The sequence below is a fragment of the Cryptomeria japonica genome, chromosome 9, assembly GCF_030272615.1.
Source record: "Cryptomeria japonica chromosome 9, Sugi_1.0, whole genome shotgun sequence".
NCBI lineage: Eukaryota > Viridiplantae > Streptophyta > Pinopsida > Cupressales > Cupressaceae > Cryptomeria > Cryptomeria japonica.
Genome location: NC_081413.1, coordinates 544401975 through 544427404, shown reverse-complemented (window position 1 = coordinate 544427404; position 25430 = coordinate 544401975). Strand labels below are relative to the sequence as shown.

The 25430-nt window shown below is 42.6% G+C and overlaps 1 protein-coding gene across 1 annotated transcript in view; it reads right to left on the bottom strand.

Moving 5' to 3' along the window:
- The window catches only part of LOC131061011 (thioredoxin-like protein AAED1, chloroplastic), a 203714-nt gene that overhangs the window by 117742 nt on the left and 60542 nt on the right, over nt 1-25430 (bottom strand). Inside the window, exon 4 of the mRNA XM_057994517.2 lies at nt 3963-4022. Coding sequence (XP_057850500.2) covers nt 3963-4022 — 60 coding nt within the window. The remainder of the gene's footprint in view (nt 1-3962; nt 4023-25430) is intronic.

Genomic DNA, 25430 nt, shown 5'->3' with positions numbered 1-25430 from the left:
ATGAATCGCTAATCACAGCCTTTGTTAACTCGTTAACATGAAATTGTAATGTCCCCATTTTGCGAGCATCAGAGTTTGTAAGAATTAGCCTATCATTTGACCCTCGTAGGCTAATAATTATTGATAGAGGGCCTCGTGTGGCAGTTACTTGGTGATTAGAGACATTACTCTTCAGCTGGATTCAGGTTTTGGCCTTTGCACAGGTTTTTTGACTCGGATTGGCACACTTACTATTTATAGTAAGTTACTATTTTGGGAGAGTCAGGGTTCCTATTAATAGAAAGACACCTGAGCAGAGCTTATTGGCAGTGTCAACCTTGATTGGGCCTTTACAGCTATTTCTAGACTCAGTTCCACATACTTACTATTTATAGTAAGTCACTATTCAGGGTTTCTATTTTTAGACAGGCATCCAATCACATGGAGAACAGGGAGAGTCGACTCCTGGCTCAGACGGTTTAGCAATCAGACAAGTACATCAAGAGATATTAAAGTTTAAGTGACTTAAGTGATTTATTTAATATTTTAATATTATTATAAAGTTCTAAAGTAACTTTATAATAATAAAGTCACTTTAATATAATAAAGTGCGTTAAGTGAATAATTTAATGTGGGAATAAATCTTTTATCCCACGTTGGCCAGGAAGGTGTTTGAGCTCTCTTAAGGAAAGAATAAAAGGAAAGGCAAGAGTTCATTCTCAGCATCCAGTTGATGAATAGTGTTTTGATTGATTTTTATTGTGGAGCCTAGGGCTTTCGCAATTTTCTTCTTTGATCATAGGAAACGAAAACTTCCTATTGATAGTAATTTTGAAGGTGTGAAATAACACCTGAATTATTGCAGTTGTGGGAAAGAATACTTCAATTCTTTCATTTGTGCAAATTGGTGAATTTTTCTACAAGGGTTTGAAGTTTATTGTTGGAGAACATTTATAATTGGTTGTGAATCGTCCTTCTTTGGCACATGGAGTTATATCATTCTTGTTGGGAGAGATTATCAACAAATTATTCAGGGTTTTAAGAGCAGATTGCAAGTTTGTTCTTGCTGCTACAGTGCGCATGAACAGTGCCACGCTACAGTATTTTGCTTGATTCCGATTGCAACTTTCATCTCCATCATTAAGCATCACTATTATCAGGTTCCTCTTGCAACTATTAGTAGCTAGTATTGAAATATTAGGCATATAATTTTGCTGTTGTAAGTGATAACTTAGAATCAGATTTGGCATTGATGTAGTCTTTTTGTAAGCCAATTAGTCTTGGCAAATCCATAGCAGCATTGTACTTAGGAATGAATTCAATAAAGAAGATATATGTTGCATACCATTTGTTTGACGAAATGTCTTTTTAATAGCATATATGATCAGCATAATAGTTGCATGCCAGTTGTTTGTCGAAATGTCAGTTGGCTGTAGGTATGCATTCCATATCTAGTTTTCATGTATATGCATTAAAAATACCAAAAAGAACTGCACACGCATACTAGTTCATTGTAAGAGGTATTGTCAACATCATTGGTGAACTTCCTAAATTTCTTGGCAACTTTCAAAGTGTATCAAACAATCTGAAATACAAAAATCAGAATAGAGAAAGACAACATACAAAGTGTTTGACAATATTCCTTGAGCCAAAATCAGTCAGTTTGGGCAAGGGATATTACAGAAATGGTGCGATTGGTAGCAAATACCATAACTCATATTTGATTTATCTATCAGTTAATGTTAACGCATATAATAATAGTTTATCTATTATTATATATGTTAACATTCAGATTTTGTGTAATCAATTATCATGCATCGGAATTATGGAATTGCACGACCGACGCTACAAGAATTAACAATAATTACATGAACAGCAAGAAAGAATAATAATTTGAGATAACGTACACTTGATCATTTCTATAGCAATAAAACCAATTAAAAGGAAGAGATAATTTAACAAATTTCCTGTTCTTCAAAGTTTAAAGGTTCTTGACAAATATGCAAGAGATATAGTTGAAGATGTTAGGGGTACATTTTAAATTGCAATGCTTATAAGTAAGACAAAAAGATGATAAGACCACAATTGTTTGGCATCTTCAATACTCCTTAACGCAAGGTAGGTTTGTTTCACCCTTGAGGGCCTAATTGTTGATTTTGCCAACCCGTATCCGTAGGAGTTCCTCCAATTCTATACACAAAAGATACTACAAAACTTATTAGAGGTAGTTTGTAATATGATAATATCTCATGGTGATATTTGAGTAACCAAAGAGTAAATATCTATATCAGGCAATCTATGCTGCTTCAAATCAAATCAAAGCCACAATTGTCTAACGTCAAGTCCTCTACTTTCCAAGTTGCCTTGATTCCAATACGAGATGAAGTATCATTTTTTGCTACATATAAAATCACTTAATCATATTTTCCACTATTTATCTACAACACATGAGGGTAAATATTTGCTTGCAATTGGATTTTAAGCGTTGTTGCCCAAAGATGTGTTCCTAGGACTAGGACATTTGGGAATAGAAGCCCTCTTCCCCACTCTCATATTTCTTATACTAAATGAGTATATCCCCTTAATTTTGTATTAAAATTGAGGATGTCCTGGCATTCCACTGCACCCACAACTTTTAAATGGCAACAAAAAGTGGAAGGCTTTCCATAAATTTGTCGTAATTGAAATCAAACCTTCTTGGGTGGAGTAGATAAGAGGGGGTCAAATCTAGGTAGCCTTTCAGATTTAGTGAAGCTAAATTGATAGCATCCACCTTCTGGAAATAGTCTCATATGGTTCTGGTCCATTCACGTGGGAACTAGAAGACTCCAAGAATCAAGCAGGTTATGTGATTCTTTGTCAAGGCTATTTTTTGAACAATATATATTTTTCAATCCTTAGACAAAATTCAGCTGAACCAAATTTCATTCACAAAAAAATGGATAAACATCAATTCCTTGGCATACATTTTATTTTACAAGTAAGAACAAGCAGTGAAGGGCATTGCTGGTTAGAAGCAAGGAATAAAAGACAACCATTAATGGATGTTGGGGACCTGCTGAATGGAAAGCAAACTTGTGATCTCATCTTATGGATGCTGATCAAAAGTTTCTTAGAATGCCAGCCAAAATCCTTGTTCTAGAAGAGATTCCACCATTAAAGCATGGGAGGCCGGTCACAAGAAGAGATTATTAATTGGTTCTGTTTCAGTCTGGCATTGACTCACAAACCTATGTGGTTGCTCCCTGTCACAGTAGTTTTCAAGCATTTTACACTTTGTATGAGCTTGTGGTAATATTTTTAGTAGATATATTTGAACATTCATATTTATTTTAATTGAAGTTCTTTTAGTTTTTTATTTTTACATATCTTAAATTTATTTGTATTTTAAAAATACAAAAAGTAATTTTATAAATGAATTTAATTTCCACCCCCCTGCCATTTCCAAAATTCAAAATCATTTTGCCATCCCTGAATCACAGAGAAACAGAGATTCCTCAAAAGTTGGTTCAAAATCATTTTTGCTGCCTTGAAAACAATCAAGAAACATTCAACAGTGCTTGTTCTTGGGGAGTGAGTTTACAGATAGATTCTGAGGGAGGTCCAATAGCTGTATTATGATTGTAGCTTCCCTCTTTTCTAGGGATTCTTCTAATGACATGCTCCTTGACTGTACCACAAATTATTCTATCCATTGATTTTATCATTTTCTACTTCCCAAATAAGAAAGACAGAGATTTACAGGTAAAAGGTAAGAAATATTGTATCGTCATTGATCCAATGTTCAACAAATGCAACAAACTATGTTGAAACTCAGAATACACATACACATGCCTCACAGAGGTTTCTAGAAACATTAGGAAGAATGCAGATTAAATAGCCATGAATAAAGTTAACCACAAATAATCAATCTTTAAATTGGTTTATGGTTCATACTGAATAATATGCTATCTTGAAAATTGATTGTTTTTTTAAACACTGACCTGATCAATGCTGCCAGGTCCAATCAACACGAGTGCCACCCCTGCAGCATCCATGCTTCCCTGTATGATATAAACAAACAAAAAGGATCGAATAAATTATGGCAGTAATGGTACTCTTCTATTGCAACAAGTTGGTGCATGTGAGAGAATGGGATGAAACCATTAATCTCAATCTCGTGACAGAAGATGGACTAGGAAGCATATATAAGTGGAGTACTCAGGACATCACTGGAGTCAACTGGCCAAGAGATTTGTATTTAAAATGGCTCCAAACTGAGAAAAATATGTACCTATTGAAGTTAGATCAGAATCTTATCCATCTGTTGAGTTCAGAGATGACCCACTCTTTCCCTATTGAGAAAGAAGAAATGCCAGCTGAGTGCTCTCACATATATAGATGTATGACTTCTCAACTGATGCAATATATACAGTAATAATATATGGTGGTATCTGGATATTGTCATAGGCTCAATTTGACCCTGGGCAGTAGGAGTATTGACGGATAGGTAGTCATCCCGATGGTAGAGCTATTTACTCCATCAAATGAATCATTCATGTTGGCCAAAAGGGGTACTAATTTTCCTTCTAGAAGCTAATTATCTCACAGGGGATCATTGAACACCATGAAATTACTTAAATTTTTAAACAATTTTAGGATTTCTAACTCTAGTAGTAGCAACATCTTAAGTAAAATTTGAAAAGACTCTAATGTAGTGAAGAATAATCATGTGGATAAGAGATAAATGTTTTCCTAATAAGAAAAAGAAATATTTGGCGTGGATTTCTTACATTCAATGTATAAAAGCTTTTAAACACCAGATTCTACCAATCATGCAGCACTATGAAAACAACTTCAAAAGAAATTTATAAATAATATTTATCTTTCTATAGGAAAATTTGTACAAATACTGCTTGACAGTGGTTAACTATAGCTAGAATAACCAAGCAGGTAAACTACAAACCTTGGAACCATGACTCTAAGAAAAGGACATTTTCTTAAGTATTCTGTTACTTCTTATAAACCTGTAGACTTCTGTGGATATCCAACATGAATCTGCAAACACTAGCACTACTAATGTGCAAGACCCTAAATAAAAAATACTGAATTTTCTTTTGAATTCTCCCGAGGTAACACGAATTAACTAGAGAAGTGCAAAACTTCCACCATTTCAGTATTAAAAGATATTCCTGGATATAAATATAAGTAGTTAAACTTCAATTGCATTTAGAACAGTGTAAAAGAAGTTCTATGGTTGAATTCAGCTCTGCTAACATATGGTGGATGTTCTATAAGTATGCTGTCATTTGGGACTGATTTACTTCTTGAAGTGCCTTGCTTTGTAAGAAACCAGAATTGCTTGATCCCTAACCAATAGTTTGAGAATATTCACTTGCATGGAAGATAATTGGAGGGTGAAAACTGGAGCTGAAAGCAATATGTTTAAATTTAGAACCCTTCCTGTTAGTAGGCTGCTGCAAGAGTGATATCTACATCTTGTTTAAGTCACTTTGAAAGGTATCTAATATAGGATTTCAAATAACCATTGCTGGGTTCCCGAAATCTCTAATTGTATCTTGTTGACCATTTGAGACAGAATTTGATACTTGTTTTGCAGCTCATCAAGCTGCCACTCAAAAAAATACACATATTCCACTGAAACCGCACATAAATTAATGAAATGATAATGTCTATTTAGATCATATGAATTTATTCAATTTTCTTCTTGTGATTCTAGGGGTGGAATGAGGAACCACTATTGGCAATTGTGAAGCATTTTGAGGAACCACTGAAAGATCCCAAATGGATCCTTTTGCTGTTGCTGCTGTAAATTCTTAATTAAACATACTATATTTTCTGTAATTTTCTGGTGATCTTATAGAATAGACAAAAATTGCAGAAAGGGATTGTTTCTTTTTGGGTTTTGATGTTACAAGTAAAGTAATTGATAAATAGCAACAACTGTGAAATAAACAGTAAACAATGTTCATATGTAAGAACACTTGAGCAATCTGAAAATACTGCAAATCATACCAGGCAAATAACCTAGTTTTGTAATCAGCAAGAATCCATGCATTTATTTGGAGCTGTTCTCAATCTGGATTGATGCCAGATGGAGGATTATTACTGGCAATGAACAAGGAAGACCAAATAAGCTGAATACAACCCTTCAAGCCAACATACAAACAAGGCGTGGTTGCAAAGGAGGCGTGGAAGCTGCTGCAAATCACGTGCCAGCTGAAATAGACCAGCTGCCCTGTTGAAACCCCCAATATGCACTCTGAATCTTCAAGCCAAGAAGATGTGTCTTCTACCTCTGACAATCTCTGTGCAATCCTGGATAAATCCACTGTCAACTCCTGCTGAAGGCTACGTCCCAGCAAGCTCAGACCTAGGGTTTGCGTCCCAGACCAAAAATCACTCTTCCAGAGCAATTCCCAAATTCGCAAGTTTCAAAATGATCAAAGATGCTATCAATTAGGTTTTCATCTCCTTATAACTCCTTTCTCTTTGCAAGTCAAACCCTAAAGAATAATAAAGCTTGTGCTTTATAATTAAAGTGACACTTTCCCAATTATGGCGTCAAACTATAGAAAAATATCACTTTATTGCGAATAAATAGCTTCAAGTATCCAAAAAGACTCCGAGAGGTGAAAATCATGTAGCAAAGTTCAAGACCTTTCCAACAAGCTATAACACATAGGCATATCAAACCAGATGAAGCCAAAAACCCCTTATTACTTCGAAATGGCTATATACATAGCCTTATTTTAATTTATTTAATCGCTAACTTAGGAAATATATTAAAATATTTCCATAGATCCAATAATAGCCCAAAATAACCAACCAAACATGAATCTGACTTTGTCACCTATCTGTGACTGATGCCAAAGAAGATGGGCCAACTGGCAGTCCCATCCCTAAAACCTAGGGATGCTCCTAGAAACTAGGAAACACACCCAATCTTCCTGAAACTGAAACCATGGTATGGTCCCGTTGAACCTCAAATATGGAAACTGCCACAACCTCCTAAAAAGTAAGGAATCGCCCTAAAAAGTAGGAACCTCTCTCCAAACACCTGTAACTGCTCAAAAGGATCCTGCTCTACTCCTTGGTCCCCCAAGTGGTCATTCAGTCAACTGCCCGTTCTCCCTAAAAAATAGGAGACCTCCCTAAAAAGTAGAAACTGTTGTCTGAAGGTCCAAAACGGCTCACAGAGCCCCTGCAAAGCTCCATGACCCTTAGAATGAGTCCCCTAACCATGTCATTGACCTACGGAAACTCGAATGGTAGGTCAACCCCTACTCATCTCATGTCACCTAGAAAAGGGGACATTACAGTTGTTGTAGGGTCCACAGGATAAAACTTGCTTTGAAGACTATCTCCCAATCCATCCACTGAGCCACACTCAAGCATCAGTAGATGGATTGAACAATCATAGGTTGAATCTTCATCTGGATAATCACCGCCATCAAGGTAGTCCTTTTACTAATTTCTTTCCTTAGTAAGTGCTCTTTACATCTTCCATGTGTTTCAGAATTCTGAGAAAGAATCTTCTTTTGCCCCACTGTAATTGCTACAACTCGTAGCTTTGTTGTAGTCATCAATGCAACTTAACCATGTCTTCTTCTGCTCTATGTCATTCTTGCTACAACTCTTAGCCTTGTTCTCCTACTCTGTGTTGGCGGCAATATTGTACATGAAAATAAAACTAGTTAATTAAGTTGTAATTGTCTTGGTTAGTAAGCAACCGCGGGGTGGTAGTTGCGGTGCGACGGTTGGCGCTCGCACCCCCTCGGTATCTTTATATACTTCCGAATGTAACTTGTGACGAACGAGGATTATGAATGGAATAACATCTCTTATACTTTATCTGATATCTATGGCATTATTATTCTGCATTATGTGCTTTATCTGTATGGTTTAAGTTATTCACCTGAGAGGGCAAACATTTGGCGCCGTTGCCTAGACATACTCGGGAACGGAAGACGCGGATGGCACACGGACACGATGGGCCTACCCGTTGGTGAGATAAACCCAGAGGCCGACGACGCGCAAACAAAGCTCTACACCGGAGAAGACACTGCAACAAGGGAATTTTCAATTCTACTCCAGGTAGCCATCGAGACCTACATCCGATGAGAGGCGACGGAGGCTAAAATCCCACCAAGTGACGTGTGGACAGGACTGGAGGTTATCCCGGCAGTAAATCGGTTGATGAACGTATCTGACGAAATGAATTAATAAAGGCGTGTTCTGGTTTATGTGTTGTGAATTATGGAAATGTATAGGAATTAATGCCCAACCTATTAAATAAAGATAGAAATAAGAAAGTAGAAACGAACAAGTGAGAGGCCGCGCAGAGGGCCTTGATTCTAGAACAACGGGTAGAACGTAGACGGAGGCTAAGGCAACTTGCCGAAGGACGACCTACCAAGGGGTTGCCCGAAGGCAACCAAGGAGGTGTCACGGAGGGTGCAGAAGCCAAGGGAAATTTCTACGCGTCGCCAGAACACCATAGGGTGAGGAGCCACGAAGAGTTTCTGGAGCAAACAAGGTTACGGAGGAATCTAGTCGAGGAGACTCGGGATCAGTTTAGAAACTTATCCCTTACGCCACGAAGTGAGGATCACCAAAGGGAGTTAGGAGTGGGTGCGGATGAGAACGAAAGGGAGGACAACCGTACGGTTGCAGGTGCCACACACAGCAGGCAAAGCACCGTACCTCCAGTCACCCACGCAGGACACACCACCGGCGCCGAAGGGAGCGACGCACAGACGTAGCCATAGCCACCTCCAAGAAGACGACCCCCATCGATGGCGGGCAAAACGAATTTGCCTAAATTCAACGAAGATGGCAACGATGACCCCGTACGGCACTGTCGTACATGTGAGACAATATGGTCAGCCAACGAGGTAGTTGACAAAGCGGATTGGATGGTGCAGTTCCCGGCCACCTTGAGAGGAGCAGCCATTGATTGGTACCCTAATGCGGATAAAACAAAGGTGGGAACATGGGATGACCTACAGAAAGCTTTTGAGAAGGAGTTTCGACTCCTTCGAGATGATAATGAGATTGTGGCGGAGATATTAAGCACAAAGCAGGGAAAGCACGAAACAGTACGGACATACAACCGACGGTTAAAGGAGTTACTGGGGAAGATGGAGAACCAGCCGGCTGACGGACTAAAGAAGAGATGGTTCGTGGAAGGGTTGCGGTCATCCCTGTGGAGGAAGATGAAAATTGTACCGCCCACTTCATACGATGACGCATATAACCGCGCGATGGGTTTGGAAAGTGAAGACAAAACATCGTGGAAGAAAAAGGACAAGTCCTCTATAGAAGAGGAGTCCTTGGGAGAAAGCAGCAGTGACGAATCATCAAGTAAGAAGGTGCAAGCTCTTCAAAAGGATATGCACCGTATGTTGAAGGAATTTAAGAATATGAAAGGAAGCATGAGCAAAAACGAAGATGTGTGGTGCACTGATTGTAAGGAAGAAGGTCACACAAAGGGCATCTGCCCAAAGAGGGCATTCTGCGAAATTTGCCAAGTGATGGGACACTCCATCAAGGAATGCCCATACAACATGAAAACCCGAAGTATGCAAATGAGCCAAGTGTTGTTCACTGAGCAGGCCACAACATCCGCACCAGCGGGTACGGCCCAGCAAACCAGCACAACAGCATCATCTGGAGGCTATCGGGACAACAGACGCCACAGTGGAAGGAATAACAACAATAACAATAACGGAAGCCATATCCAGTATGACGCCAAGGGTCACCCAATGATCCAATGTAGGGCCTGTAATCAGTGGGGGCACTTCGCCCGTGATTGCACGAAGGAAGCCACCCCTCAGCACCTCTGCCGATGGTGTGGGCCAGGCGACCATGAGGACGCAAATTGTCCAAAGGTAGGGGTTAATCTCCTCAAAATTGAGAAGGCTGAGAAGACTGGTGAGAAAGAAGTACTGGCGATCACCCGCTCTCAGACAAAAAAGGCCACTTATTCCGACCCCCGTATGGAGTAGAGATTACAGGAGGCAAAGGCCAATATTGAACGTGAGATGATGGCCGAACGACGGAACAACGAGGTGGTGAGTACATCATCCTGTACGGAAGCTGAAAATAACATCATTAGGAAAGTACTGCAGATGGAAGTACCTATAAGGGCAAAGGACGACCTAGAAACAATGCCACAGTTAAGAACCGCCATTTTTTGTTCCATACAAACCACTATGCAGGCACCTTTGCGTGCCACACGGGCGGAAGTTTCGGTCAGCCCCTCGGCTAACCCAATGTTGTTGGCCTTAAATAGTGGTCAGCATCCTGTTGTAGTAGAGATGGGAATTCTCGAGGAAGGACACCATCGTGGATGGAGGTTCGGGGGTGAATGTACTGCCAGAGGATACGTGGAAGAAGCTGGGGAACCCAACACTATGGCCACCCACGTTCAACTTGGTAGGTGCAGACCAGCACGGCATCAAGCCACTCGGCACCCTAATGGCCCAGCCGGTCACCATCGGCATGCAACCCTTCATACTAGATTTTGTGGTAATCCCACTCAAGAAGAAGGGGTACGACGCCATCTTAGGCAGAGGGTGGCTGGTTACAGCAAAGGTGAACCATGACTGGAAAAAGAACACCCTTTCTATGGAGAAAGGGGGGGCAGAAGTACACCATTGATCTGAGGACCCAGGTTGTCGGCGAGGAACTAGCATCATCTTCGAAATCGGAGGGTGAAGGAAAAGGTGACCTGAGGGACGAAGGACGGAGCTGCAAGGAGCCCAACGACGAAGGGATTCTCAAACTAGGAGAGTGCTCTGAGGATGAGATAGGGTCATTGAACGAGCTCTTCCACTGACAGATGGAGGATTACGAAATGTTCCAGAGTTACAAGGTCGAAGTAGAGGAACCAGAGCGAGTAACAGAGGAGGTGTACCTGCCAGAATACAGAGAATATTGGAAGGGAGACGCCCCAAACCTCGGTGATGTAGATAATCCCAAGATCAATTGTGTCGGCAACAATTGGAACCCTGTGTGGAAGGCCACGGCCTTCAAAATGTTTATTATTCTTCTTCTTATGTACGGGAAGGAGACTGTGGTTCCTGTAGAATTTATGGTTCCAGGTCTTCGGATGGCCACTAAAAATAAACTTGCCACCAACAGGTCCAAATTGAAACCCTACCACGAGAAGAGCGCAAGGGACCCGAGAGGCCAGAAGGACACCTGAGAGTCCGGAGGGGAACCCGATAAGATGGAAGGGGACCTGAGAGGCCGCGCAGGCGACTCGAGAGGCACAGGACCAAAGCAGGAGACTCTCGGGCGAGGCAAACCGAGAAAGGGTGATCCCAGAGGCATGAAACCCGAGCCGAATCTGGACACTTAGGAAAAAATTTTAAAAAAAGAAAAAAAGAAAAAAAGAGAAGGAAGAAAGCCACGGTGGGCCCATTGTACGGTGGTACCATCGTGCGGTGGCAACACCGACGGTGGGACCATCGGCGGTGGAACCACCGTGCGGTGGCAACACCGACGGTGGAACCACTGTACAGTGGCACCACCATGCAGTGGATATCGCCACGCAAGGCATAAAGGCACAAACACGCACACGCAGCCGCACAAACACACACTCAACTGCACAAACACGCAGCCGCTCCGTTGTCAGTGGTCCACCGTACGGTTGAACTGCGGTTGGGCGTGTGGAAGGAGGCCCGTACGGTGTGTACGGTTGACCATGTTGTGCGTACGGTAAGAAGGGTGTTGACCGCACGGGAAGGTCGCCGTACGATTGGAGGTGTCAGTGTTGTTGTTGACCATACTGGGAGGTTGTATGGTCGGGGTGCCATCAGGGACATTGTAGTGGAAAAAAAAAAACAACGACGACCAAATTGAAAAATTATTCGATGACATCTGGAGCCAGGACGCTGAAAAATATTAGAGTGGAGAAGAAGGGTTTTGACATCTTAAAATATCACAGAAATGATGTGCGCCATGGACTTTCGTGTGGTTCTGAGGGTTGTAAATTGGTGTTGGCGGCAGGGGTGCTGCCCCTCGACTCGATTGCAAGATCCATATGTGGTAAGTGATGCTTCGGCGAGGGAAATCGACTATTCAGCTCTGGACTACTTAACAGCTATGTTTGTCTGACAGTCACACCCCGCACCGACCACATTAACTGAAGCCTATGCTATGGCTATGGAGATCAGTAAAGGACTAGGCCAAAACATCGCCGGACCATTGGTGCAATTAGGACCTCCCGCTATGCCTAACCAAATTCAAGAAATCAGCCAGGCTTTGGCTCACCAAATGCCTATTATGAATCCAATTCCGCAATTGGCATATCAGCCTCAGCAACCTACAAATCAATTGGTGCTCCACCCGGGACCACCTATATCCCATATCCCTCCTAAACAGCCCATATATTTGCAGAATACCACAGTGTCGTCTAGAACCCAAGAGGAGAAGGATGAAATGCGGGAGCTAACTAACCAAATGAAGAAGCTTTCCTCTAAGGTCACTTATCTGCAAAATCAGAATAACCAATTGCAAAATAGTCAGAGGAACCAGCAACAAGGTCAGCACCAAGGTCAATACCAAAACCAAGGATATCAACGACCCACAAGGACGTGGAACACCCGTCCCAACAACGGAGGAGTCCCCACTCCACTTGATAACCCGCCGGCATCAGAAAACAGGCTAACAGATAGGGTATTTTTGGCAGAGGCAGCTCTTTCTAATTGGTGCAGGTTGCATAATACTAGCCAGCACTCAGAGCTGCAATGTGACGAGTTTCAGGTTGCAGCAAATATATTCCAACGAGAAGTGGAAAACACAATGCCTCAGCCAGTGCTTCCTCCCACCAGATTTGAAATAGTATCGTCACCAAGGTACAATACAACACTTGTCTTAGAAACCTACATTCCCCCGTTCTTCTTTCCTAATCAGGATGAAAATGAGGTTGCAGAGCCAAACCAACCTGCTGATGTGAATGCATTTCAGCAATACCAACGCGGCAATCGGGGATATTACAACAACAATAACCAGAACAACAATAGTGGCCCTTACACTACTTCCACACCTCCTAAGGACATTCAAGTTCCTCCAGATCAGAATGCCAACAAGAACCCAAGTTATCCTAGGGCATCGCAGCAGTATGCGGGCCAAGGTCAGCCGCAAAAGGCGCAAGCCCCTCCGAGAATACTTACTCCTCAGAATCAGCCGACCGCTGCCACAAACCAGAGCTCCAGTGACAAGCCATCTAGCAATATAGAGATTACTAAACTAGGCCAGTTGGTGGCAGATGAAATCAAGAAGATCAAAGTCAGTTTATCCCTTGCTGAACTGATGAAAGTCTCCAAGGTTAGGGACGTGGTCTTGGGCAGCCTTAAGGAACCCTTGCCAGTTCAGTCCAAAGGGACCGATGAGAACTCCGGACCGAGAGTACCACCAGGGCAGCTCCAAAGGGTCAGCAGTGAGGTAAGAGCACTAACAAATCCTAGGGGTGCAACAGTAAATTACGCTACACCGGCCGAGTTCTCAAATGATCAGCCTATGGAAACTGGTTTTGGAGTGCATGCATGAGGAAGAACTCAAGACATCTTGATCATGAACAATGACACCCTGCCATCAGAGCCTACTATTAGTTTGTTCATTGAAAAGCTAGAACCCCCGCCTTTCCTATTAACTCTCAGAATCTTTGGTAAGAATTTGCACAATTGTCTAATAGACTCAGGAGCTTCAGCTAATGTTATGCTTCTATCAGTATGCAGCGCTCTAGGCCTAACCCCCACCAAGACTAACCGAAAGGTTACTCAATTAGATAAATCTGAAGTGATGGTAGTGGGGGATTTGAACAATATACACATGCAATTGACAGCAGATCCGCGTATCCAGATGTACATTGATATCCAAGTAGTAGACATCCCGGGAGCATATGGCATGTTGCTTAGCCGAGATTGGACCCGAGTCCTTAACAGCTGGTTGCATTCTAGTTTCACTCATATGTGGCTACCATGGAGAGGGGTAGCAAACCAGATCCGGATTGAATCTGAACCTAGGCTTAAACTAATGATCACCGAATATAACTAGGCCAATGAGACCCTGTTTCTAGAATCGGATATGGGCACTTACAGGGCTCACATAGACTCAACAAACGAAGTTTTGTTGGTACAATGCTCAAATCCAGTCCAAAATATGGAAAGAATCGCAGAGAGTTATGATAAAGAGATCCCGTCACCAGAAGAAAGTGAGTTGTTCAACAGCTTGAGGGAGTTTTTTTGCAAGCACACGGAGCAGATTCTCCATCTCAACCGTCAAGATTCTATTGAGGATTTGCTTCTAACCGGCTGGTGCAAAGTTCACAATACCGCCCATTCAGAAATAACATGTTCATTATGCAGAACAACATTAAATCAAGCATGGAAGAGACATTCAGAAGTGCTGCAAACCCACACTCTCAGGCCAGAAGACACCGCTTTCCCCGAGATTCCTGAAAGGAGGCCTCCTAAGCAAGAAAAGTATGAAATGATAGGTCTGACAATCGCAACCAATAAGGTTGCCAACCCAAATCAAACTTGGACTCTAAGGTTTGATGGTTCAAAGTCCAAGCGAGGAGATGGAGCAGGGGTAGAACTGATAAGCCCTACCGATGAAACCTATTTGGCCTCCTACCGACTACAGTTTCACTGTACTAATAACATGGCAGAGTATGAATCTTTGATTCATGGATTGCTGCTAGCCATCAAGAAGGGAGCTCAAATCTTGCATTGTTTCGGAGATTCTGAAGTGGTAGTCCGACAAGTTCGAAAACAATACACCTGCCATGACAAGAGACTTAGCGTCTATCGCAACCGTGTGTGGGATATAATTGAGAGTTTTGATGCTTTCAACATCAAGGCCATATTCAGATCACAGAATCAAGTTGTTGATTCATTGGCACAGGCTACAAGTACGCTCGAGCCTCTGTCAATGCAAAGTTTTAAAAAATTCACAGTGGAGTTAACATCAGTCCCATCTGTTCCGGACAATGTTACTAATTTTCAAGTGTTCGATGATGATAAGCACATCATTGACTTCATTACAAGCTCAGATGTGTTTGCGACACAGATTATTGATGAGGAAGAACCTCGAGAGGCCGAGATTGACATAGAAGGAGTCTTGAATCTCAGGACTAATACCATTCCTAGAGGTATGGTACAGTTGGAAAGGATTTTCGACTGGGACCAGCTCAAATCTCACAAGGAAGGTACTTTTGAAGGAGGCGCCTGCGATAAAATCAACGTTGGCATGCAAGAGAATCAAAAGAACGTGCTGATTGGCAAGGTATGTACATCTCAGGAAAAAGACAAAATCCTCAAGAACATGAGAGAATTCGCAGATATCATCGCTTGGAGGTATGAGGATCTCAAAACTTATGACACTTCAATGATAACTCATACCATACCTCTTAAGCCGGACTAAAAACCTTTCAAACAAAGGCAGTGGCCAATGAATGCCCTCCTCGAACCTTTAATCTACCAAGAAGTAAAGAAATTGCTGGCTTCTCGCATCATCTTCCCAGTACGACATTCTACCTGGGTCGCTAACCTAGTTCTCGTGAGGAAGAAGAGCGGTGAAATCAGATTATGTGTCGACTTCCACAATCTAAATAAAGCAACAGAAAAGGATAACTACCCGCTGCTCTCACTTGATGAAATCCTGCAAATGGTTAATGGATCCCAAATGATGTCTTTCCTAGACAGTTATTCCGAGTATAATCAGGTAATGGTCGAGTACGAGGACCGACTGAAGACCGCATTCACCACTAAGTGGGAAATATTTGCTTATAGAATGATGACTTTTGGTTTGATTAATGTAGGAGCTACATTTCAGCGCGCCATGGACATCACCTTTAAGGATCTCGTAGGCCGGTGCATCATTATCTATATGGACGACTTGACCGTTTTCTCCAAGCAAAGGGCGGATCATGTGAATGATCTGCAGAAAGTTTTTCAGCGCTATCACCAATTCGGGATATCCCTGAATCCCAAGAAGTGTATGTTTGGCGTGACCGAAGGTAAGCTTCTCGGTCATGTTATCTCAGAAAAAGGGATTTCAATCGATCCCGATAGAATCAAAGCCATACTGCAAATCAATCTCCCCGCCAGCAAAAAGGAACTTAAGTCATACTTCAGGAAGATAAATTTTGTCAGAAAATTCATAACTGGATTTGCTGGAATAGTTCGCCCCCTCAATGACATGCTAAAGAAAGACGCTAAGATAGAGTGGACCCCAGTGACCAAGAAGGCATTCGAAGAAATCAAACAAGCTATCGTCCAGGCACCAGTTTTGGTAAGCCCAGACTACCTAAGGCCATTCTACATATATTCCTTCGCTTCTAAACACACGTGTGCAACAATTTTGACTCTGTGAAAGGAAGAAGAGGGAGAGCACCCGATAGCATTCATGAGCACTCCGCTGAAGGAGGCTGAATTAAGATACCCGAATATTGAGAAGCAAGCTTATGCGCTAGTCAAAGCTATCAGGAAATTCTGGCATTATATACTGAGTAAGGTATATGCCATAGTGCCGGACGTAGCAGTAAAGACATTGTTGATGCAGAATGAGCTAGGTGAAAGGAGAGGCAAATGGGTGACCATCATCCAGGAGCATGACATTGAAATCCAGCCCATGAAGCTAGTACGAGGTCAAGCTTTGACGCAGACCCTCGCGTCTGAATGCTCAGGAATCGTGCATCAACAATACCTGATTGAACAAGTGGTATGATGACATAACCTTCTATCTTCTTAATCAAAAATTTCCATCACACCTTAACCCAGTACAGAAAAGGGCACTGAGGATGAAGAGTAGCCGTTTCATGCTGCAAGGTGTTGTCTTGTATCAAAGAAACCATGAGGGCATCTACCTAAGGTGCGTGAACAGAGATGAAGCACGCCAAATTATAGAGCAGTTCCATACTAAGTTTGGGACAGGTCATGGGGCAAGCTATTATTGGCCTACTTTATTCCGTGACACCCATGACCATGTGAAGATCTACCATATTTGCCAAGTATCCGCAACTAAGGAGCGAACTCCAGCCATGCCACTCCAACCAGTCATAGAGGGAAAACCGTTTGGCCAGTGGGCGCTCGACTTCATAGGTACGATCAACCCACCCTCCTCTGCGCAACACAGGTGCATTCTAATCGCTTCTGATTACTGTACGAGGTGGTCTAAAGCTCAATCTTTGAAGCAATGCAATGCTGATGCTGTTATTAAATTTTTAGAAGAGAACATTATTACACGTTTTGGCTGTCCTCATGCTTTGGTCTGTGATAATGGTTCCGCTTTTGCATCGTTAAAATTCTCAAATTGGGCCTTTGATTACGGGATTACCTTAAAATTTTCATCTAACTACTATCCCCAGGGTAACGGTTTAGCAGAATCCACTAACAAGAACCTGCTGCAAGTGATCAAAAAACTTCTCGACAAGAATCCAAAAGATTGGCACACCCAACTCCGATTTGCCCTTTGGGCAGACCGCACCAGATGTAAGGCCGCCATTGGAACTTCACCATACCATTTGGTATATGGCCTCGACCCCATCTTTCCTATACAATTGAGAATACCAACCTTGCAATTCATGAGAGAATATCTAGGAATCGACAACATCGTGGAGGCCAGGTTGTCCCAGCTGTTATATTTGGAAGAAAAGAGAGACAACGCCATAGATAATTTTGCCAAACACCAAGAGGTGGTCAAGCGTTGGTTCGACAGAAGGGCGAAAGTAAAAGCCTTCCACATTCCTGACCTCGTCCTTTGTTGGGACAAAGCCCATGAGCGGAAAGGAGAGCACGACAAGTTCGATAATCTGTGGCTCGGTCCTTTCCAGATTTCTGAAATTTTGGGAGAGAATGCATTCCGACTCAGGACCTTAACAGGTGAGGACGTCCCCTTGCCTGTGAATGGTCAATTCCTCAAGCATTATTTCCAACCTTAGGTTTCTTGAAGCCTTTCCGCTGTATATGATAGTTTAGTTTTCCGTTTCCTGTTTTAGTTTAGTTTCCTGCTTTCCTGTTTTGTTCTCGGACCCCTGTCAATTTTGAAAGGAAGCCTATGCCATGTACAACTTTGGTGCGATGCTGGATTTCTGTAACCTTCTACATCTAGAATCCAAGTTCGGGGAGGGCTCTTGATTGATGGAGCACCCCATGATGAGGTCGGTTTAATCTAGATGACCTTTCTCTGCAAGATCTTGTTTTTGTCAAAACCTATCCCCGATATCGTGATTACTACACAAATACATTTTAAAATCGCATACAATTAGTTGTTAATCAAAGGGACACTACATCGATGAAAGGTCCGAGGCTATGCTTCAGCAACCACTGTTACGCTCAATCACGCGTAGGCTTCATTGCCTGCCATGCCAAAGGAAAATAGAGAAAAGAATCAAGAGAAAAGCGCTTTGAAATCAATTTAATACCAACATAAGGTTGGCAAATGGGAATGCAAGCATCTTTGCCAGTACAGAGCAAAAAGGGTAAAACTTTCTTGTCGGAAACAGAGCAATCTCTGTGAGCTAACAGGCGATAACTCCGTTGGGGCTATGAACGCTCGCTGGCAGTGGGGCTCTATCCAGGTTGCTTTTGAAGTATCAGCTCACTGGGCATCTCGACACGGTTAAACATTGACGCCTCAACTTTTTCTAAGCTGGAATAAACTCCACTTGCACACACTAGTTAATCCGATTTGCATGTGATTCGATTTGACCCTTGACACTATCTCGTTTTGAAAGGCCTTTTCTCCTTTTCTTGTCTGAATCGTGGTGTTTAACCAGAGATCCTGGGTTCGATCCGGACTTGCGTCCCCGAAATGATTGGGAGCATTTCTCCAGCAGAGTCGCCATTTGTTGTGCGTTACAAACGCTCCCTGTCGCCGACAGGGTCCCCCTTCCTGTTTTTGAGCCTTTTGTCTTCGCTCTGTTGAGTTTTGCGCAGAGTGTCTCGCGTCCTTTCAAGCGAGCCCGCGACTGGTCCGTGAAGTAATGATGTTGAAAGGAAAGAGCCAATGATTCCATTAGGCTAGTCTAGCCACTGGGCATGATGCCAAGAGATTGTTCAAAATTGTGAAATCGCCTTGGATAGGCACAAGATGATAGGGGTTGGCGAAGCCTGCCAAGCAAAGAGCAGCGCATCTGAAGGTCGCATGACGACCCAAAATTGTCATTTTTTTCGCGTAAGAGCGATGAGATAGATCGCGTGAGGTTTTGTTTTTTTTGCGGAGTTTACAAGGTTTGAATGAAGGACGATTTTCACCTGCGGGTGGAGGAGGAGCGAATTTCATTTCAAAATGCCAAAGTTAACAAAACTTGCCCAAGTGTCCAAGCTCGCGCTTCTCGAGGAGAAAGTTAAAATTGCCAAAATCGCTCTAAGGACGAATTTTGGACTTTCAGGCCAAATTGAGAGAAATTCTCAAAGTTGGCAAAATGGGCCTAAGGTCCAAAAATTCGCTAAAGTTGCCAAAACCGCCCAGGGGGGCGAATTTCGGACCCTGGGGTTAAATTCTCAAAAAATTCAAAAGTTAACAAAAGCCCCAAATACTTCGAAAATGCCTTTAAGTTAACAAAAACATCTAAAACTCCAAAATTTGCGAAAAGCCTCCCAAGGTCCGAATTCACTTAAGTCATCGAATTTCGGACCCTGGGGCCGAAATTTGAAAATTTGGATAAGTTTGCAAAAGGTGCCTTAAGGTCCGAAATTTGGGTAAGTTTGCAAAAGGTGCCTTAAGGTCCGAAATTTGGGTAAGTTTGCAAAAAACCCCCCCAAGGTCCGAAATTCACTTGAGTCGTCTAAATTCGGACCTTGGGGCCGAAATTTGAAAGTTTGTTAATTTGCAAAAGCGTTGAAAACTCTGAAATTCCAAAAGGCATTCAAAGGTCCGAAGTTCTTTAAAAATTTGCCAAAAGGCGTTAAGTCTCCGAAATTCGCCAAAAGGCGTTAAGTCTCTGAAAGTTGCCAAAAACGTCTAAAACTCCGAAGTTCGCAAAGGGCATCCAAAGCTCCGAAATTTCAAAGTTTAAAGTTGCAGAAGGTGCTTTAGGGTTCGAAATTCGTATAACTCACAAAAAAAAACGGAAAGCCCCGAAAATCACCAAGGTTCGAAGTTTGCAGAAGCTGCGTGAGTGCCGAAAATCGCGAAGGGAGGGAGTATTGCGTGAGAGTTTTAAAGTTTGCAAAATCGTCCAAAACGCCTAACTTAGGCGACAAGCCAAATGGTGCAAAAAGTTCATTAGTTTTCAAAACCTCCCCAAGCTCCGAAGTTCGCCATAAATCCTCAAAGTCGCAACGCGTAGGGCAAATGAAGGAATTCGAAATTGGTAAAACCCCTCCATTCCTCCGAAGATCACAACGCCATAGCTCCGAAGTTCGCGATTTGGGAATGAAGCGTGAAGTTTAGAAGTTTGCAAAACCCCTCCATACTGCCAAAGTTCACGTAAGGGAGGATCGCGTTCGATTTTGAAAGGGAAGCCAGAGAGTAGAAATTGCATTCAAGCTAAAACGCTGACACAAACCATTCCAAACATTCAAGTTCAGATTACCAATTGCCCAAGGTAAAAATCACTTAGTCTAAAAATGACAAATTCTTTTCAAACAACAGCCGCGAAAATTTGAATTGAAGAATAACCATTGAAATTCCAAAATTTGTAGAACTATCCATTCGTCTTTGCACAGCAAGTCAAGCAATTTCTCGCCATCCATTTTCATCAGGTAAGTACGCTTTGTCTCTCTTGATCATCTGAAATGTTTTTTAAATTGGATGCATGCCTGTGCAAAATTGATTGGAGTGCTTAAGTCTTCAAAATTCGCGTCTTTTTCCGACTATTAAAGCGTCATTCAAAGCAGTCGAAAATTAGAATTTGCTCCTAAGATTTAACCAAAAATTGCATTTTTTTTAAACTTCGGAGAATTTTTTGAGCTTTGTCCCTTTTAAAAATTAATCCAAAAAAATGCTTAAGTATAAATTCGCGATCAAAAGCTTCATGAATAAATGTTTTGCTCAATCAAGCCCTCGGCTAGCAATGTCACTCTGTTTCCAATCTAAATTTTGAATTAATCCTTGAATGTTGGAGTATTCTCTATCTAACCCGCCTTACTTCTTTTATATCGCCTCGTAATCCACGTTCGGCTGTGCAGGATAAATGCCTAAATCGGCGGTAGAATCATCAAAGACGCCTACTACAACCGAGACATCGCGAGCATCCAAATCAGATATCCCACGTAAAGTTGAAAGGATGAAGTACCAGTATCAAAGAGGGGGATTGAGGGAGTCAAAAGTTCAGAGCATCTGGGACAATATCAGTGATATCGACCTAGGCCATATTGACATCCAGGACTTCAGGTATTGGGTCTTCTCCCCTAACGCATATGGCAAGCCTAGACAGATGGTAGAAAGTGGCATCGCCCAAGCGGTGGGATTTCCTCTAGTAGTACAAAACTGAGTTAGTGGTAGAGGTTGCCCGACGTTATCAGCCAGGTTCCAGATTGGTGCTCCTTGAGAATATGACTCTCGCCAACTTCACTCCTGAGGCCATTGGCGACGCATTCGACATTCCCTTCCCAAACAATCCCACGGCCACGACTATAGATGAAGCACAGGGGGCATATGATATGAATCCGGCCAGATGCAGAACACTGATCAACGAAGAGTGGTACAAGGAGAGAAGGCTTCCAAGCGCCAGAATTGGGAAAAAGACCCCAAGAAGTGACTTTCATAATGAGCATGGGGATATGGTCACATTACTCAGCCGAGTTATGGGACTTTCTAAATCCAACTAATTTGAAGAGTGGATGTTTTATTTTACAGAGCAAGTCTTCGCTGGGAAGTCTAAGTTCGACTGGGCCCAGATCATAAGCGACAACATCCACACTCAGTTGATAGAGCTTGAAACAAAGAAATACTTCACTATGACCTCTTATTTGGTCTACATGTTCGCCAAGAACCAGCCGCTACCAAGTTTGATAATGAAAGGTGAAATCGGGAATGGGCCTGGTTAGGTAAAGGTCTATGATTGTTACCTGCAGCTGCACTACCAAGATATAGCTCAGAGGGAAAAGAGAAGCCTAGCTTACGCAGTTGGCCAATATGAGCGCGTCAATGACGCCTTCACAATGCGCCTGGTTAGGCTAATGCAGGGAGGATTACACATAAGGCTCTCAGAGCAAGCTACTATTCTAGTACAGAGATACGGAGCCTGGTTCATCCAGTTCCCAAGGTTCTCCTATATCCGAATAGCGGGCTTTGATGGTGCCCCTCTCCGACTTCCACGGTACCCAACTAACAAAATAGTTCTTATGGAGGTCGTGAGGCAGTCACGTCCGGCCGACGTCCTACTCAGAGAAAGCAAGCAGGCTGGATTCGCATTCCCCATGATTATAGGCAACCAGGATGTCCATCTGAAGACCCCCACCCTAGCAGAGGAATCCCTCGCAGAGCTGGCCTCTTATGGCCTACAAGAGCATTTTCCGAGAAAATATTTCGATCACGATAATCTGGCAAAGAGAGCCTATGGCAGGCGGTACAAAGCAAAGAAATCAGTCGAAGACTATTGGAAAAATTGCTCTGATGACTACGAGGTCTGGAGACGTGAATATTCTAGGTTGAGTGTGCAGCAAATGCAGCTCTTTGACTACCGCCGGGTCCCAGATCAACTCACAGATTCAGGAAATTGCCTCCAGGTCCTGGAATTTGAGGCAGTAAGGCATCTTTTGCCCGGCGTTGATTGGTCCCAGGACCCGATCACCAATTTCGAGGCAGTCATGGCAGCCCCCGGCAAGATATACAGACCAATGGTTACATCAGTAGATTGAGAGGCTAATTCATGAGGGAGTCCAGTTCACTTACCACCTACTGGGCAGCCTCGATTCTCAATCTTCCGAGGATGAAGGAACGTCCAGTGCACCCAGAGAAGAAATTGAGAAACCTGAGAAGAGAAAGAAGGCTAAGGCTTGCAGAGGGACTCGGACGTCCAAGAGAACAAGAAGGGAAAGAGATTCCTATAAGAAGACCAGAGGTCACTTCATCGCCAAAGGACCCCAGTTCGTCCAACGATGTAATAGAATTAGATTATATACCTGCTCCACCTTCCCAGAGTGACATTGATGCATTTGAAGCTGATGATCCTCCTGCGCCCAACATGCTAGAAGCTGAGCTAAGAGCCATTGAATCAACCGAACCGGGTAACCAAATAGAGGAAGGAGAGATTCCATCCATTCAAAGGATCGAAGTGCATGAACCCACCCAACAGAGCCGCCATGAGTTGGTGCTCCACAATACAACCAAAGATGACTCTACAGTTGAGGGAGAGCAAAGGACAAAGGAGACTCGCGAGCTCGAAAGGACTGAAGAACAACCATCACATGAAGATACGAGACAGTTGTTCAGCGAAGTGGGAGAAAATTTAACTGCAAGCAAGGAACTTGGCACCTCTTCCACCCCTCCGGTAGCAGAACAACTGCGAATCTGTGATGAGTCGGCTGAAAACATCAAAGAACAAAATGTAGACTTAACCATATCATCAGCCCGGGCAGTACCTCAAGAATGGTTGATTGCTAGAGCCCAGCGCAAGGCCGCCACCAAACCACCTATTGATCTGGAGGACATTTTCTTGCGCATAGACCAAGCTAAAGCTAAGGGGAAGAAAAAGCCCAAGGCATATTCTAGAATGACTAAAGATGATCAAAGGAACCGCACTCTTCACATCGCCACCCCGCCTGTAGACAAGCCAGCAAATCAAATTACACTGGCAGATTATAGCATCACGACTGTCCCCATTGGACGAGCCACTAAGGAGCAAGAAAAAGAGGAATTCAAGGACTCAATGCAAAACATGCTCAGGCAACTTGAGGAAGTAACAGTTGAAAAGGATATGTATCGAACCCGTGCTGAGCAGGCCGAAGGATACATTAATCAACTCCTGAGACCATTACACAATGCTTCCGAATCCCATTTTCCCTCGACGGCATTGGCACAGAGGACCACTATAGAATTTGAAGGAGTACGGGACACCGCAAGGGCCGTCAGGGAATGGATTCGAAGTCTCAAGGCGAAGGGGGAGCTAATCATTAAGTATGTAAAGGAAATGGCCCACCACCGAGAAACCGTTTTGGTCAAATTATACGAGATGAAGCGGGAATGCCTCATAATTCACGAAGCAGTTACTACAACTCTTCCCCTCATGAAGGCTCTCTTCTAGACCCATCCGCAAATTCCTACATTGTCTGACATCTTGGGCCCCCACGACGTCAACATTTTTAAAGAATAGTACTGGGCTATCAGCATGAAGAATGAAACAAAGGCCACCATTAACAAAGAGCAAGAGACATGCGAAGAAATTCTGAGAAACACAAGGGACCTTGGTGGAGTAATCCTCCGATCCATGGTTTTGGGTTGGCAAAACAATCTGTCCGATCCCATAATCCATCCAGACTGAGAGGACAGATAAAAATAGACAAGGTCGCCTACTCTACAGAGGACCTAGATTTTGCTAGTAAATTACACTCTGATATCTTGAGTTTTGAAGCTAATCGGTCCAGCTGGCAAGACGGTTTGAAGCACATAGATCATTATCTAGAGAGCATGCAATACAAAATTCATCATCCCCCTATGCCTCCATTCAATCTGCTATTTCAATTATGCATCTGGTTCCAGGTGTATGTTCGCGAGGAACGTGCAGCAGGTCGGGACCTTTGGCATGAATATTTGCATGGAGAGGATCAATTCTTGGTAAAAGCATCTGAAAATGGAAAAGAGAAGTGATTTCTTAAAAGTGTTTTTTTTCCTCTAAATCTTAATAGTGCACTTTTGCACCAAAAGGTCATGTTTGACTTCCAAGTCAACTAAAATGTAAAACTTTATGTATGCACCTTTTTGGATTATTTCTGAATTTGTTATAATTACCTTTTTTGGGTAGTTATTGCTCCCTTTGGAGTGGTTGTTGATATTTGCCTCCCATTTATGGGTATGGACAGCCATGTTCTATGGATGAATCTGGGCCACTTCTTTAGATTAGATCTGGGCCATTCATCCATTTTTGAAGCCTATTTAAGGGACTAGTTTTCCCTCATTTTGTAAGAAGTTCTTGAATTGTTGCAAAAGATTTGATGAAATTTACAAGATTTAATGCAAAGTTAAAACTGTTTCCAAATTTCCTTGTGAGTGCATGGTCTCCTTCATTAATTTAGAAATTTTTCAGTTATGTTTATTTCCTTTATATAGCATTTTCAAACAAACATCCAATAGAATCCTCGCAGTTCACACCATTGGGGATTGGCTGATTGCCTTTCTCTCTGCATGGTTAATCTGAACCTTTCATATGCTTAGTTCGGTTATTGAATACTCACTATGAATGTAAAAGTTCTAATGTTGTAGTTGATAACATGAAAATCCTATTTTCCTTTGAAGATTGCACTAGATTTATGCGAATATTGTGCTTAAGT